We start from the raw sequence: 17,269 nt of genomic DNA on the forward strand, positions 1-17,269 counted from the left end.
TCAGTTCAATGTGCTTAGTGCATGCACTGAGGAAAACACACACACACACACACACACACACACACACACACACACACACACACACACACACACACACACACACACACACACACACACACACACACACACACACACACTACACAGTTTTAGCTGTAACCAATACAGTTCCACCCAGCTCCGTGGCAGGAAGTGGGATCCTGTGCCCCCTCGTCATCAGCCCTCTGTCCTCCTCTTTCCCATCATGCTTTGCAGAGCCCCTACATGCAATGCAGCCCTCATCCCACATGGAGTGGGCTTGGGCCCCCAGGTGCAGATGAGCGCAGGGGGCCGAGGCCTCCGCGTCTCTATGAAACATCTCTGTCAGACCGGGTCCCTCTGACGGCAGCTGGGGACCTGGGGCTGGTGGATCGGTTTTCTGAGGAGGTTCCTGTCCCGGTTCAGCATCTGTCACACAAACCATAGAAACATGAGTGTCTCTGAATATCTATACTGAAAATTGTGTGATAGGATCCGTGTACTGATCATAGACTGTATATAAAGACTATATCTTTATATACAGTCTATGATACAGATAAATATATATATTTATGTCCATTATAATATTAAAATGGGCCATTTTGACATTTAAATACAAATTAATTGAATAGTTTTAACATATACATGTTCCCTGTTTGGTCATGTCAATGTATTACTACTGAAAACAGTCAAATACTTACAGACTATCAGAGGATTTCTTTGCGATACCATATTTGTATATCAAACCACAGTTTGTTAAATGATACAGAATATGAAAGCAATATAAGAAGCAATACAAGCATCAGGCTGCTTCATTACATCACGAGTAAAACTAATATGTTTCACAAGAGCTGAGCAGACGAAGCTGAATTCCTTCACTCTGCGTCTATTGACAGACGGTTCCATCGACCCTGTGTGTGTCTTTTTGTCAGTTTATGTGTTTTCAGGGTTACGGGGGGACGTTGTTCCTCCTGCGTAACCAACGGATGTGTGTTCACACCAGAAGAGCCGGTGACAGCGGCGGGGCCGACCCCTGGGACGGGCGAGAAGACGAGAACAGAAACAGCGGAGTTTCTACAGCGATGAGCGTCACACTCCATCACCTGCCTGCCTGTGACCCCACTTCCTGCACAACACTCACCACTAGATGAACGAAGCTGTCAGCATATAAAACACTTCACTGAGGAAATGGAGAATTAATTGATCCCTTGGTTTAACTGTCACATAAGAATATCTGATAAACTGAGTTACAGCAGTTTAATTGTTTAAAGATCCATTATCACCTCCAACAAGGACACAAGGTTTTCATCTGTGTTTTTGTTTGTTATTTAGCAGGATGACACAAAAGCTACTCGACCGATTTACATAAATGTTGTGGAGGGGTGGCGCGTCAGCTGAGGAAGACACTCTAATATTATATATATTGAGTTGTCATCAAGACAAGAAAACCGCAGTACTAATACTTACCAATACCATTTACTTTTGTAGGAGCAGAAAAGCTTAAAAGAATAATCGTATATGACTACTGAAGTCCAGTTGTGTTTACCTGGAGTTCTGCTGGATCTGGTTCGTCTGTATATGATGAACCACAGAGCCAGAACCAAGATGGATCCCACTGTGGCCAGCATCACAAAGACCCAGACCGCCGGACTCAGCGCCGGCCCTGAGTCGGCCTGAGGACCCGGGGCTGGGTCTCTCACCTGGTCCACAACAGCCAGCAGAGGCGGCTCTGAGGGGAAACACAAGAACGTCTCTCAGCTTCTGTGACGATATCGACACAAACATTCACAGCATCAGTTTGTTCCTCAAGGAGCAGAGGTGTAGAGAATCCAGGCAAATCAGAGACATGTGAAAACATGGGAACTCTTTGCCTCCTCAACTAAATGATAGAAAAAAATTGAATCCCTTAAATTGTTTCATCAAACAGGAGAAGACAACAACACAACTTTGACAGTTAGGAGGAACATAGGCCTCTCAAACGTGGACTGAAGGAGCTTCAAGTCAAACCATTTAGGTCTAAAACCAAGAAATACAAAGAGATGTCCCGACTGAACCAGACTTTGGTTCAGCTGCTCTGTTCAGGGGAAAAGTAAAAACCTCTGAGAGAGATTGGTCTCACTTGTTGATGGTTGGAGGCAATCGCCGATGAGGTTGTCCCACTTGCGTCCACCTAAGCAGATCTTCTTGCCCATTGCTGGTCAGGATGAGCAGGATGAGGCTGCTGCAGCGTTACCTCCCTCTGAACTTCTGTTTGTGACTCAGACAAGAAAAAACACTGAGACTCAGAGGATTTACAAACGAAGGCCTGACAGATGTTTCAGTTCCTCCATTTCAGAACAGGGGCTGAATCATTCTGTGTCTCTGGGGGCACAGAGAACTCACTGTGTCTGTTTTAAGAAAACCAGGGTCCTGACCCTCAAGCTCCTTAGTTTGGATTAAATATTGTATAACTTCTTATGTGTTACTGACAGTGGGATGTTAGAAAGTACATTTACTTCTTTACTATGATATTTTCATGTATCATGCATCAGAGGATTTATCTTCAGGTACTTTTTCACTTAAACTCTCCAACATATATCAGCAATTATCTGTACTTTCTACTCTTCACTACATTTTAACAAAACATGTTCACGTGGTTTTTTGTATTTTCATAAGTGATCAATAACGAGAGGGGGGGGGGGGGGGGGGGGGGGGTTGGTCCAGTGATCCAATCAGAGCAGGGATGTGATGGTAAACAGATTAAAGACAGGACGGTACAGTTGAAACAGTAAAACTTTATTAAACAGATTAACACATGAAAAAATGTGCATCATTTCACACAAGATTATACAAAAATACAAACCTGAAATATTGTCATTGCACAGAGTAGAAGATTAGATGCTCTTAAATCACATCAGCAGAAAAGATCAACTTCCCTGAGTTTGACTGATTGTCTTTATTTACTCGATAGTGTTTCACACGTGGACGCGACTAATATGCATTGATGCATTTCATAAAAAAAATCACAAAGCGACTCTCAGTGGTCAAGGCACAAATGGCAGCAGCAACAAAAACAACACTGATTTCTACTGTTTTTCAAATCATTCATCATAACCTGAGAAATCTGATTTAAAATGGCAGTTTAACAGATCGAAAGCGGAGGGACGTTTTGTATGAATGGTTTTATTACAATGAAAACATGCTGGTGGGACGTCGATCTGATGTTTAAGCAGCAGCAGATAAAGTGAATCACAAAAGAAAGAAGAGTGTACCTTTAGAAAGCGCGCGCACGCGCACGCACACACACACACACACACACACACACACACACACACACACACACACACACACACACACACACACACACACACACACACACACACACACACACACACACACACACACACACACACACACCAACCCTCCTCACGGTTGAAAGAGCAGAGGCTGCATCCTGACGAAGGTGAAGTTGTAGGACTGCGGCAGACCTTGGTGGCTGATGTTGCTGAACTTGTCCCAAATGAACGGCGGGAGTCCGTCCTGTGTGGTCGGCCCGTTCACCGCCTCCGCACGGAAATACTCAGCCATTTGGAAATCTGTCACCTGGACGGAGAACAACACACACACATGAGGAAATCTGATCCGACCCAACCTACGTGACCTCTGAAAGCAGGACGGTGACTCTGTTGACAGGATCGTACCTTGGTGTCGTAGCAACCTCCTGGTGAAGGCTTCTCGGAACTCAAGTCGTTACGGCAGCAGATGGACTTGCAGGGGTCGCCTTTGGAGTATGGATCCTTCTTGTAGTCTGAAATCAAGCAAACAGACGACAGTGACCATGTGACCACGAGAGATGTCCAGGCTAATAAGTAGATCTTTACTGAAATGTATTAAATCAATGCTTTTGTCTGTATTCCATGATTTTACCTTATTTTTAGTCTAAATTCACTAGATTTGGATATTTATTTACCGTTGGACCTCATGATGTGCTTCAAGGAGTCCAGGTCCTTGACGTCGGCCTGATCCCGGCGGAAGATCTTGGCCCTGGGACAGAGATCGTAGGAGAAGTCCTCTCCATACTCCTTCCACATTTCACCGTAGCCACTCAGCAGGTAGATCTTCTCGTGGAAAGGTACGTTGTAGGACGGCCAGTAACCTAAAGGTAAACAGGGAAAAGAGAAACTCAACACGATGAAACAAATACTGAAGGAGACGGGGAAAACAAGATCCGTCTTTACCTCTGCGCAGAGCCTGTGTCTGGTCGGAGAACTCCACCAGGCCGGGGATCTGCTCCACCACCGTCAGAGCACCGTCATCGATGCTGTGGCCCAGCTTCACTTTGCTCCTGTCCAACACCATGTACTGGTTGTTGTAGGTGCCTGGAAGAGTGGGGCTTCGTTACCAATCTCAAATCCGGACTTAGAAACTAGCTTGAACCTTGAGATTCAGGGGTCAGATCTCAGTCTTTGCGTTTTTGTAGGTTTTGAGTCTCTGTGACTTGATTTTCCAAAACGCCCCAAATCCCAAATTTAAATCTACCCCGGTCATTTTTTGTAAAAGCATAAGCATATAATTCTTGTAAAAAAATGCATAAGCACGAACTCTGCTATAAAATGGTGTTATTATATTACATTTTGTGTTTCACCGATATGTTCAGTGCTGACGTTCATCTCTCTTGTTACTGTTTAAAACAGTTTGTATCAGATCCACTCACCTGAGTTGTGCTTGGAGAAGGTCTGGGCCCACTCCTCTCCGGTGTGAGCCAGACTGTGGGCCAGCCGGACCCTCTGCCATGCCAGCAGACTGTGGGGGGTCACCGAGTCGAACAGGGAGGAGTTGAAGACATTGTTGGTGGTCTGGGTCATCATCAGACCACTGCCCAAGAGATAGAAGTCATCCAGAGACACCAGGAAACCTGCGGGAGGAGGATAAGCTTCACAATCCAGTGTGTGTGTCTGTGTGTGTGTGTGTGCGTGCGTGCGTGCCCACTATTAAAAACAAAGAAAGACTGAATATAAAGATCCACTTCCTCCCACTATCCAGAAATGAAACCAACGCCACTATTTTGTGCATTTGGAGTCTCAGCAGCTAATGAAAGACTAATGAAAACCAAACTTATAAGTACTATGACTTATTTGTTTGGTCCATGTCCCATTCGCTAACATGGAGGAGGTCGTATACTGCAGCCAGCCACAAGGGAGCCATTGAGATGTTTAGCCTCGCTTTAAAGGAACAGTCATGTCATCCATCTTTACCAGAGAAGATAATATTACATTTAGGATTTTAAATTACAAGCCATTAAAATGAAATGAAATCCTGCTGTTGTTAAAAAAAACAAATGGCTGTGATTTCACTGTTGTCATGTGGATCTTTGAAGAACCTACACACCAGGGTAGCTGCTGAACGACAGTTTCCCAGTGGCCGTGTTGGGATCAGCGACGTGGAAGTCCCAGTGTTTGTAGATGCGCATGGTGGCAGCGTACGTGTACCAGCTGGAGTGGGCGAACAGGAGGTTCTCAAAGCCGGGGAGCATCTGAGGAGGACCAGGGAAGAGCGGGGGTGAGATTCTGGATTGAACAGGGAGATTGTGCGTCTTGTGAAAGGATTGGAATTTGTGTCAGTGTGACTTCGATTAGAGGAAAGCGAAAATATCTGACACAGCACTTCAGCACAATACCCAGGGGTCGAGAGGGGAGGTATCCAGCCTCCTGTTGCACATCTGTAAACTGGATTTCCATGGAATTTAAAAAACACACAAAGTATTCGGCTCCATTACAGGGACGCGTGGATGAAATGATACAAAACCACCATGAATAAAAACCGTACTGGATTTCAGTGTCAAGTGTCGTGTTGTTTGGAGACAGACACAGACTGTAACTCAACAGGGAAGCAAACATGTGATGTGGTTTTCAAGCCACTTAGGAAATGAATGAGTTCATGTGTTGGTGCAGCTACATAATCACCTGTAATTCAAACAATGTGAATTTTGCAAATGTAGAACGAGGAATTGGAAAATTACATTACATTACATTTAGCTGATGCTTTTATCCAAAACAAGAAGTGCATCAACCATGAGGGAATCAAGTAAATTCAAAAAAGCCAAACTACAAGTTCGGGAACAAGAAAGTAAATCCAGATTGAAATATAAATATAAAACCCTGTGCTTTGTGTTGCTGTTTGTATTTGTTAATGCGAGTTGTGTCACAGGCCTTTCACAACACCATGTTTCACCACAACATGTTTTAACCTCCCACCTTGATGAGCGCGGAGCAGTGTCCCATCCCCGGCCGTCTGAAGTCTCTGTGTCGGGAGTCGGGGACCAGGGCTGGGATCAGATCCAGCAGGTCTCCCACCGCGCTCAGGAACTGGATGGAGAACAGGGACAGCGGCTGAGGGGGAAGAGACACCAGACAAACAGCTGTTAGTCTGAAAATGAGAAAACGAACAGTACTGACGCCTTCAGAGTGAGAGACGGCCGAGGACACGGAAATAAGACTTTTGCAAAACAACTGATAATTGTGGGAAAGAAAAAATATTCAAAATCACTGAAAACGTGCAGCTGTTTGTCGACTTTCACGCTTCTCTCTGTCTTATTAACCCTAAAGTGGTTCCTGGAGCCGAACTCCTGTACACCTTATATATTAGAGTCCACAAAAACAAGATTTAATATCTTCTCATGAAATAATGTGAATGTCTCAGGGCCTCCACACCTTTTTCCCTTGTTTCTTGGCCCAGTCTCTTGCTCCGGCTTGGAGTCCGTCCATCTGGGCCACGATGAAGCCTGCGTGTCTCCACAGAGGATCGGAGCTCTTGTTGGACTTCACTTGCGCCCTGACCCATGAATCCTGCTTCCTGCGAGCACAAGAACCACGTTTTCTCTTCTCATAATTCACTGTAAAGCCTTTAAAAAAACACTGAGCTCCCAAAGTAAAAGATCTGTATGACATTTATAAATTGACTTGGATGAGAAGGAGAGAAACATTGATCCTATGAACCACTCAAAACTTATATGCTCTCTTCTTCTTGCTGAAGTCAAGAGGGAATCTAAACTCTGAGCTTGGACACAAACCGCAGCTCTCTGAGAAGAGGATATGAAATATGGTGACAGTTATGTAACAGTATGACTGTGTCTTCTAAAGAACTGCAGAGCTGCGGCTGCTTTTTCATTTTTAAAAGGAAAAGGGAAGAAGACTAACTCCATGAAACTCTGAACAGGGCCGAGGATCTTTGGGTCGTGAATCAGCTGCGGGTACATGTTGATGTAGTTGTCCATCATCTGCCTGTGGAGGGAGAGGATATGAATATGAATTAAATGATTATTGTACTATGTTGTTGTTGTGAAATGACAGCACAGGTCCTACTGGGCGGTGAGGAAGCCTTCGAGGTATCCGGCGAGGAAGAAGGTGACCTCGTCGGTCTCGGGGGTTTTTCCGTAGCCGGCCCGGATCTCCAGGATGCTCCAGCCTGTACTGGACAAGGTGTCGTTCAGGTACCCGTACGCGTCCCCCTCCACCTCCAGAACCCCTTCCTTCAGCAGGACGGTCTTTTGGAGGGGATCCCAGTACACGGTGGCTGCTGTCATCTCTGAGGGGGAATCACAAAGTATTAACCAATCATTTCATTTGTACAGCACCTCTCAGACAGAGGGAGACTCAATGTGCTTTACTGTACAACGTATAAAAAACAGGACATGTGATAGAAAGTACACACATCAATAACACAACACTCATACAGCACATAAATGTAATACAATATTCTCACCAAAGTATTTTCTGTCTCTCTCACACACACACAAGACTAAAAACACACAAATCTAAAAACCAACTACTGCATTTGAGGTGGATACCGACACATATATTAATGTGATGATGCATTTCTTTCATTTTTAGTGTATTTCTAATAGTTTCAGCTGTAGAAAGAGCCGCGACCCACATATAAAAAGTCTCATTCCCACACCTGCACATCTGGATTTCTTCTTTCTAGTCTTTTATTGGTGTAAATGTAAATCCTATGTCGACACGGATCCACTTGTATAAACTTAAATAGAAAGTTGAAAGAGGTTAACAGCGGAGGACTCGTGTATCAACAGCACTTTGAGCTGTCACCTCCACACCTCTCTGAGTCCCAGCAGCTGTAAACAGTGAGTCCTTACACAACAGCAGCCTCACGGGGACTCGACCTACTTACTGTCTGCAGCGGAGAGGCTCGCCCCGATCAGGAGGAGGACACACACACTCCAGGCCCGGAGCATGGCTGACAGGGGGGAGGCGGCAGGAGGCGGCAGGAGTGAATCTGGGAGCAGGAGACGAAGTGATTCAGGAGTGAAACCAGTCGTCTCGTCTTGAGGAGGAGGAGGAGGAGGAGGAGTTAAAGCCTGAGGCAGCAGCAGCAGGGGGGCGGGTCCTGATTGGCTGCAGGTCAGAGGAAACGGGAAGAAGACAAACCGCCGTGACACTGTGGTTATATATGGCTATATATGGTTATATGTGGTTATATATATGGTTCTATGTGACAGGGACACTGTGGTTATATAAATCATTTACATAAAGATAATAGATTAAACACAGCGGTAAAAAAAACGCTTCACCCCAGATGGGACTCGAACCCACAATCCCTGGCTTAGGAGGCCAGTGCCTTATCCATTAGGCCACTGGGGCTCAGTAAGACTGCATATGGTATAGGTTAATTTTAAACCGACTACCAACCTAACTTTTCGAGCTATTCTTTCGCACGTGCCCGTGTACATGCGTGCAACACCACACACACACACACACATGAGACTCGTCAATAACAACTTTAAAGGGAAGGTTGTGACCTCGTTTCGGGTCGAATATGAATGTCGGGGCTTGCGGACACAGGAGCATTGAGGCACGTTATGTGTTTCCTGTTTTATTACGTCTGAAGAATCGATCACCATTGACTTCAATTGTATTGGATTTGGCTGCAACACTGTTTCACCCCTGAAACTCCAGAAGCGTCCCCCCCCCCTTCATCGGCATAGTGGTGAGTAGATGACGAGTGGATTTTCATTTTTCGGTGAACTATCCCTTTAAGGTTTTTTATCCTTGTTTAGTTTGAGATTCTGTTGTTTTTATTTCATTGTATTTATTTGCTGCCTCTGCTCAGTTTCTAGACTCTTGAGTCTGTTTCACTGCTGCTCATCGTTCTTCTCTCATGTTCCCTCACGTTATGGAAACAGAATAAATCTTCTTGAATGACTCGTGCTGCTTATGGGAACAAAAACAAGTCCCTGTGATGTAAAATCAATGCTTTAATGTTTAGGTTAAGGTTTGAGTTAGTGTCCAGGAAATAAATATCAGTGTGTGTGTTGTTTTATAATACATACATTTTCCATTAACTCTGAATCCGCAATCAATCAGACCAAACATTGAAGTTACAGTTATTTATTTGTGGTACAAAAGCTGTTTATGAGCCAACCTGTGCAACAGAAGACATCAACACACAGCAGGTCCCTTTGATGCATTTCTTTTCCAGTTAAAAACAAAAAACATACATTAAACAATCCTTTTAAATCCTTCACGACTCGTGTGCAGATCAGGGTGATCTGATGTGAGGCTGCCCCCCCCCCCCCCGGTGATCGCTGCAAATCATGAGAATGCAACAAAATCATCTTAATCCTCAGAAGACAAAATAAAAGACAGATTACACACGATTGAATAATTATATTCACTGTAATATAGAATCAATATTTCCCCTTTAGAACTTTCAAGTATATTTTGAAAAGTATAATAAATAAAGTTGGAATGACGAGAGAAACAAATACGACACCAGTGATTTTTAAAGCCGTTCTGCTTTCTTATTTACATGTAGTGTTTGTATCCTACGATCCACGACGCCGTCATGTCTGTGTCAGTCACTAACTTCAACAACTCAACCACCAGTTTCATTTCCCAGTTTCTGTTATGGTGGCACTGTTTACCTCAAAATAATATTTTACTTTGTAGCTAAATAAGTCCCTCTAACTTTGAAGCGGAAAAAATGTAAATGTTAAAGTATAACAGCCCAGATCCGTTACACTTCATCAAACTAAGAGCTACCAAGGCACAACTCATATGGTTCCTACTCCACAGCTTCAGATAGTTTCCTTCTGTTTTGACCTTATTTTGTGAAAGACAGTCATGTTACAAAGCAAAGGAGAAAAGGTGAGAATCAAAAATGTGTTCTGGTAAAACACCACCAGACAAGCCTACCACGTGATAACAGCTAGTTTCAGTAGTATTCACCTTTCCAAAACACTTCTAACCATTCCTGCTGCCGTATTGCACTGCAAAGATCACTGCTGGGTGAAATGTTGGACTTCATCTCCACAACAACACACACACACACACACACACACACACACACACACACACACACACACACACACACACACACACACACACACACACACACACACACACACACACACTCACAAAACCACACACTCTCATTCGTCATCGATCAGTTTCTCTGCGCCGTTCTCCGCTTGACCGCCTGTGCTGCCGCCGCCTCCTTCCTCTCTGCCTCTTCCGTCCTCGTCCTCCTCTTCATCCTCCGTGTAGGACAGCGACTGGCTGCAGTAGTTGATCATGGTGCGGGAGAGGTCCACTTCGATGGGGAACACGTCCGCCTCCTTCAGGACGGCGTAGCACTCGTCGTAGTAATGCGACATGCCGGAGACGAAGCGCTGCAGCTGGAACACAATGTCCTGGACTGTGGAGGAAGGAGGAGCGAATGAAAGATGGTGTTTAAAACTGACGTTTGTTGAGGAGAAGGAGCAAACGATTGTATCAGTGACATGGCTGCAATAACTTACTAACCATACATTATAATGATGTATTTGTGCCTATATAACAATATTATACTATGATTATCCTGGCAAAAAATAGGTTAGTGTGATATTATGTCCCTAATGACAAATATAAAGTCAAAATCTAGATGATTCTCATGTGTTGCCGGTTTACTCAACAACCTTTTCATTTCACATATCCTGTTTTAGATCTGTAATACATCCTGACGTGATAACAGACCGTGTTTCTGATCCAGCAGCTCTATCTTCTCCAGGACGTCCTTCCTCATTTTGGCGAAGCGGGCCCGGGCCTCCTGCCGACACCGCAGCACCAGGCGGTACTCGTAGTTACCGGTGCTCACGCGATACATGGGCTCTCCGATGGCCTGTAGAAACAAGCACATTATTCACACTACATTTGAGAACATTAAAAAAACTACATGACACAGATAATGTGCTCAGTCGGGGTTTTGTGGCTTTAACATTTGACTGAATATTTTAAATCATAACTCACAATACTGCTGTATTCTTCATCGTCCATTTCCTTCACCTTCAGACAGTACGACTGAAAGAGACGAGGGATTAGTTTAATTAATCTGTTGACTGACAGGGAACTTGTTTAGTGATTTAATGATCTTCTGTGTCGTACACTGAACCAGAACAACAGAGCTGTGGCTTTACCAGATACTCAAACTTCACATCCAGGTACTTGCGGATGGTGAGCTTCGTGTCCGGTATGGCCTTGTGAAGGTACGTGTTCAGGTCATGGAGCATCTGTTCAACGAGACACATCGAAGTGTTGGATTAAGTCTTAGAGTAACACTTGTAATATGTTTTGTGCTTGAATTCATAATGTTTGAATCTTTTTCTAGTTCTTCACAGTTCTAAAATCACTTTCCTCTTTGAGACACCGGATCAGAGCCAACCTCTAAACTGTACTCACGGGTTTGAGGGTCTTTAGCAGCTGAATTCCATATTTCTCGATGTTGCGGTGAGCATCAGCAAACTTGACAAACGCCTCGCTGGCCACCGCCTGGGGCTCTCGAACGCCGATGACAGAGAAAACGTCACCAAACGCTGAAAAGACATGTTATCAAATACCAATCAGACATATTAGACACTAATACTGAGATAATATCTACAAGGAAGATCTGTCTTGGGTTTTTCTTTCTCTTAAGAGAAGATGTATCGAACGACACATTGTTATTTAATTTCTGATTCTGATCAGTGTTACTCACCTCTGTGAGTCTGAGAAAGCTCAAAAAAAGCTCTGAGCAGCCTCTTTGTGTGCTCCATCAGCCCTGCAGGCCAACAAGGGAACAACATCACACCGATTTCCACAAAGAACAACAACTGAACTGATTCTGGAATAACTGATCTTAGAGTTTGAGTATTATCACACTTAACTACACTAGTAACTGAAGTCTAGTTTTCTTATTTGATTTGTTGTTTACCTTTGTAGAGCTCTGCCGTTTTCTCCAGCTCTTCCAGTCTTTTGACCAGTCCATCTGCAAAGCAACATTAATTTACATAAGCATTATTCTAATCTATATGAAAAAAATCATTAAGATCATGATAATAATCTCACCGTTGCAGAGAATAGCTCTGCTGAGTCCCAGAGCGTCTGCTGTGCCTGAGCTCATATTCTCTACCAGCCGATGTTTGACCTTTTTCAGCACTGAAACACACAATGTATGTGTTTATGTATGTTTATCCAAAGCACTGCATTACAATACATGAAATTACAAAACACAGAAAGTAATGTAATGATTAAAAGTGAGTATTCGGAGGAGATACCTATATCCAGAGACTTCCCCTGTTTTGGATCTGCCTGCAGTTTGTTGTAGTGGATCGTTGCTTCTCCCTGACACACACACACACACACACACACACACACACACACACACACACACACACACACACACACACACACACACACACACACACACACACACACACACACACACACACACACACACACACACAGTTACATCAACAACAAATAAAACAGACACATTTAAAAGATCATATCTAGAAAATAAACATCTCCCACTGGTTTAATTGTATAATTATAATAAATTATTAAAATGTAATGAATTATCTATTACATAAAATGAATACTGTGCGTTTCCAGCATGGGTGAAATTCACATGTGGTATTTGCATTGACTGGGGAACAGCAGCACAATCTAATCCTTTAATTCCGACACTGAACCCTCTCTTTAATCCATCGTGCAGGAAGTCAGGGAATTTTTGAGGGTGTGAACAAAGCTGCTAAAACAACACAGGCGCTCTGTGCTGGTGACGTTATGCCGAATGCTGCCGGCTATTGTGATGAGCTCTTCGGCCTGGCTTGGCAGTTAAGTCCCTTTTCTCCACAGTCCAGTGGCGGGTGTGCACTCATTCAGTAAAGTGTTGGACTATTCACTGATAAATCTACGACCAGAGTCCGATACAAAAAAATGTGAGTAATGTTTTATTGATTTGAATGTTTCTATTCATATGTGCTCAGTATATTTTTTCATTCATTAAGACACTCATCACCAGTGGACAGTTTAATTGGTGCTTCACTGGTTAAACTGACCCAAAGACATATTTTCTACAGTAGTTCCTATATTTATTTACACATTTTTCACATACTTTAATCAAGTAGTGAAAGGTATTTATACAGCCGACCAAGTTCTACACTGTGTATCCACAGAAACCATCTGACTGTATCCTAATGGTGCTCAGGACTATTAATAACTATGAACTGTGATCTCCAGAGCTTGAGTACCTGGACAACTTGAATCATCTTGGCCACCTCCACTTTAGTCTTCCCCTTCACTGGTTTCCCGTTCACACCTGTGATTTCATCGCCTGCTGCCAGCGTCCCCTCCAGAGCTGCTGGGGTGTTATCGAAGACCTGTGAGACGACACAAGCCACATTTACAAAAGGTACCAAAGACCAAGAGTATTTGACTTGATCAAATATTGTTTTTGTTCCTGTTCTGTACCGACCTGGACAATGTAGAGGCAAGGACAGTACTGGGCCCCCCCACCAATGCTGATGCCAATAAGGTTGTTCGGATCTTTCTTCAGACACACAGTACCAGGTACTGTTGGTATCCCTCTGTTCAGGAGAAAGATGACACACTGAGATTTGCAGGATATATGTGACACTGTTCTTGGACAATTCTAATAAGTACAGACTTATAGACTTATAATATGCAACTCTTCATTCCTTGATATACAAACAAGCAGCAATTAGGTCACTAAAGAGATTAATGGGTACAAAGTTCATATCAGGGCTTAGATTGGCTCTATTAAGTGCTGTTAGGTTTACTGGTGTCTCAGCATGATGAATAAGTCACTGTATGAACAGATGTGCTGTGTCTATTTGTCCTCAGAAATATGTCAAATTCAAACTCTTAATTAATCTTAATACGAATAACTAACTAGCCAGATAACGAAAAGAATAAGAAGAATAAAAGAATAGGAAATAAAGAATGAATTAAATAAAGAAAGAAATCGCTCATGTATGAACAGATGATGTAAAGATGCACATAGATTTAAAAACACCTAAATTGCTTGAATGGCAGAGATCATTAACAAGGACACACTCACAGCTTGTCCTCTTCCAGCTCATAGTCCATGTCTGTGAACATCGCAGGGCAGAGTCACTCCTGTCCCTGTGGGTGGACACAACACAGACTGATGTGATGAGCAACCACTGACACAGACAGATGTGATGAGCAACCACTGACACAGACAGTGTTTAAATGAGTCCGATCATCCTGTGGGAAAATGCAGCATCTATCAAATGCAGGAAAAGAAGCAGGTGATTGTTCTTCATCAGGACAGAGGAGGAGGAGGAGGAGACGCCAGCTGCTGCAGCAGGTGAACTAACAGCTGGTAGCTAGCAGCCTAATGCTAACTACCTGTGGTTCGCCTGTAAAATGAGTCTGAGACAGTGTAAACTAAACTCACTGCGCTGACATCACTGATAAGAACTGAGATATTAACAGTTTATTAACATAAATCCACTCAACGGGAGCGAGCTGCAGGGAAATAGCCTGCTAACGCCGGCTAATTAGCTGCTAGCTGCTAGGCTAATAGCAGGCTCCACTTGGTTAGAAACGTCAACACACGATTTACCTTCGTCAGTGTTCGCACCAGTTTCTCATAAAAACGTCAGATATCGTGAGTAGAAAGTAAAAAATATCTTTCTGTCCCTTTAATCTGGAACTGTGTGAATTTCCGAGGCCATTGACAGCTGCTCTGTTTACTTTATTTTGTCACTTCCGGCAACGAAGCGGAAGTAGTTCTTAGTGATTGTGGTTCTTCTTCTGGTGTTTCATGGCAGTTGGCAAACAAATTGTTCGTGCCTTACCGCCGCCGCGTGGAGAGGAGTGGGAGTCATTATGGATATTTTGTAGTTTTTTTACAAACCTGAATATTTCCTGTTTCCTGCATCAGCTGAGTCCCTCTGTAATATTCATCTTAGAGTTCATGTTAAACTGTTTCTTTGTGGTGAGTTTTTAAGTGTCTGTCTCCTTTATTGTGGACAGACTAAAAAGAAATGCTCCACTTTTTCCTGCTGTTTACATCTGTCACATCTGCCTGTTCATTATCTTAAAGGTTCAGTGTGTAAGATTCAGGTGAAAGGGATCTATTGGCAGAAATTGAATATAAAATAAAATAAAAAGTGTGTAATCACCTAAATTGTACTAATTGCTTTACTCTAGAATGGATCCTCTATATTTAAATACTATATATTTACAACATTCTCTACTGAGGCCACCATGTTTTTTGTTGTTGTAAAGAATACATTGGGTTTTACAAAAGTGCTGTTGCAGCTTCCTCCTTTTTTAAAAAACTGATTCCTCCTAAATTAATGGATGATGTTAAATACAAATATGAGGAGCTAGTTATCAAATTCTTTTAATCTAAATTTACTTCCGATCAGAACGAGGACACAGACGAGCAGAGTGTCACTAACAGATGCTTTAAATTCTCATCCAGTGTAATAGTGGCGGAGGAAAATCTTCAAAATATCAATAATAATCATGTCAGCATGTTTGATTTTTAATGTTTATGTAGATGAATGAATACAGTGAAGTCTGTTGGGTGTTTGTTTCCCTGTGATGTAATCAGCAGTGTCCGGACCCTCCTCCCCCCCCCCCCACCTGATCTAAACCTTTAGTTTGAAGATTGATCAAAGAGACAGTTGATCTTTTATTCGTAGTGATTAATCAGAGCAGGACGTCTGCATTGAATCGGCTCTTTGATTGTGATGATGACGACTGAGCCACTTTGTTCCTTTACATTATAAAAGAAGAGAAACTAAAACACTTTACTTTTTTCTTCTTCTGGGCCTCAAGACTGAACCAACGTGCTCCATCTTCCACTGTGACTCCCGGACTCTTCACACACACCAGGACCCAACATGAGCTTGGTAAGTTTTTATTTCACTGCACTGAGGCCTGTAAGTTGTGATCTGTTGGCAGATGTCAAAGTTTGATTTTTTATTTTCTAAAATAACTTGTTTTTAAACCCTGAACACCAGCAACTGGAACTGAAGAATGTGAATCTGCAAACTGGAGATCAGCTGAAAATAAAAGGAATAATTCAGCATGATGCTGAAAGGTAATCTAACCAAACACCTTTATTATAATCTTTCAAATAATATGTTAATATATATATGCGGATACATTGTGGTTTATTGCTTTCGTTACATGTCTGTGTTGTGTTCCAATCTCTGCAAACATCTGGATTTACCATCATTTCTTGTCTGAACTCAGATTCCAGATCGACCTCGGCAGCGATGAAGAAAACCTGGCGCTGCACTTCAACCCCCGGTTCCACGACGACAGCGACGGAGCTGTGCTTGTGTGCAACTCCAAGTCTGAAGGTTGTTGGGGCGACGAGCAACGGAACATACACAACCCTCTGCAGAGGGGAGCAGAACTCAAGGTGAGGAGATCTGTGTGGGAAGTTCTGTAAAATGATTTCCTCTCTTACCTCAAGCTGTTTGAGTTTGAGTCTCACTTGGTTTTGAAACATCTGCCTCAGAGCTAAAATATAAAACATCTTTTCTCCCTCAGATCGTGTTGAAGTTGACCGGAGACATGTTCGAGGTGGAACTCCCTGATGGGAATGAAGTCCAGTTCCCTAACCGTGCTGCCATGGGCGTCTTCAACTACATCCGAGTCAGCGGGGACATCAAACTGACGTCCTTAAAGATCAGCCAATAGAAACAACTGCTGTGACACTTGGTTGAAAACAATAAATAAATGATTAAAGACTTGTAATAAACTACATAGAATGTTTTAATGGATGTTTGTTTTCTACTTATAGGAATTAAATGCAAAAGTGTACTTAAGTTTGAGTTCTTCCTTCATCACTGTTTATTTGAAATGGTGTTTACAGAGGATTACATACGAGTACAACCTAAAATGATGCTGCCTTCAAATACTTCAAATAAAGTGAAAGCAAAGAAGCCACT

General features: G+C 43.0%; 3 protein-coding genes and 1 non-coding gene across 9 annotated transcripts; 1 reads left to right on the plus strand and 3 right to left on the minus strand.

Annotated features, from left to right (window-relative positions):
• Nucleotides 1–3,155: 3,155 nt before the first annotated feature.
• Nucleotides 3,156–8,332, minus strand: plbd1 (phospholipase B domain containing 1). Its single transcript, XM_034593110.1, has 12 exons — nt 8,182–8,332; nt 7,356–7,578; nt 7,191–7,274; nt 6,705–6,846; nt 6,249–6,383; nt 5,383–5,527; nt 4,709–4,909; nt 4,233–4,373; nt 3,965–4,150; nt 3,696–3,802; nt 3,380–3,597; nt 3,156–3,267 (listed from the first exon to the last, which is right to left on the minus strand). The coding sequence occupies exons 1-11, from the start codon at nt 8,243–8,245 to the stop codon at nt 3,421–3,423; spliced, it is 1,605 nt and encodes a 534-aa protein (XP_034449001.1). The 5' UTR covers nt 8,246–8,332; the 3' UTR covers nt 3,156–3,267; nt 3,380–3,420.
• A 246-nt stretch (nt 8,333–8,578) lies between these two features.
• On the minus strand, nt 8,579–8,651 carry trnar-ccu. Its single transcript has one exon. It is a non-coding gene; the product is annotated as a tRNA-Arg (tRNA).
• Nucleotides 8,652–9,382: 731 nt separating this feature from the next.
• On the minus strand, nt 9,383–15,090 carry pick1 (protein interacting with prkca 1). 4 transcript variants are annotated; one of them, XM_034593137.1, is made up of 14 exons: nt 14,920–15,090; nt 14,389–14,453; nt 13,783–13,894; nt 13,559–13,687; nt 12,581–12,647; nt 12,372–12,461; nt 12,238–12,291; nt 12,022–12,084; nt 11,727–11,860; nt 11,465–11,557; nt 11,298–11,348; nt 11,025–11,169; nt 10,433–10,707; nt 9,383–10,356 (listed from the first exon to the last, which is right to left on the minus strand). In XM_034593137.1, exons 2-13 carry the CDS (start codon nt 14,427–14,429, stop codon nt 10,442–10,444), a joined length of 1,245 nt encoding a protein of 414 aa, XP_034449028.1. In that variant the 5' UTR covers nt 14,430–14,453; nt 14,920–15,090; the 3' UTR covers nt 9,383–10,356; nt 10,433–10,441. The 4 variants fall into 4 exon arrangements, with proteins under 4 accessions (XP_034449028.1, XP_034449027.1, XP_034449025.1 ...); XM_034593136.1 differs by having other exon boundaries at nt 9,383–10,363; nt 10,440–10,707; nt 14,920–15,089; XM_034593134.1 differs by having other exon boundaries at nt 9,383–10,362; nt 14,920–15,089.
• Nucleotides 13,595–17,263, plus strand: LOC117766288 (galectin-1-like). 3 transcript variants are annotated; one of them, XM_034593185.1, is made up of 5 exons: nt 13,595–13,719; nt 16,146–16,219; nt 16,331–16,410; nt 16,566–16,737; nt 16,869–17,263. In XM_034593185.1, exons 2-5 carry the CDS (start codon nt 16,211–16,213, stop codon nt 17,016–17,018), a joined length of 411 nt encoding a protein of 136 aa, XP_034449076.1. In that variant the 5' UTR covers nt 13,595–13,719; nt 16,146–16,210; the 3' UTR covers nt 17,019–17,263. The 3 variants fall into 3 exon arrangements, with proteins under 3 accessions (XP_034449076.1, XP_034449077.1, XP_034449078.1); XM_034593186.1 differs by lacking the exon at nt 13,595–13,719 and adding an exon at nt 14,499–14,602; XM_034593187.1 differs by lacking the exon at nt 13,595–13,719 and adding an exon at nt 14,546–14,661.
• The last annotated feature ends 6 nt before the right edge of the window (nt 17,264–17,269 follow it).

Source organism: Hippoglossus hippoglossus, chromosome 8, assembly GCF_009819705.1.
Source record: "Hippoglossus hippoglossus isolate fHipHip1 chromosome 8, fHipHip1.pri, whole genome shotgun sequence".
Taxonomy (NCBI): domain Eukaryota; kingdom Metazoa; phylum Chordata; class Actinopteri; order Pleuronectiformes; family Pleuronectidae; genus Hippoglossus; species Hippoglossus hippoglossus.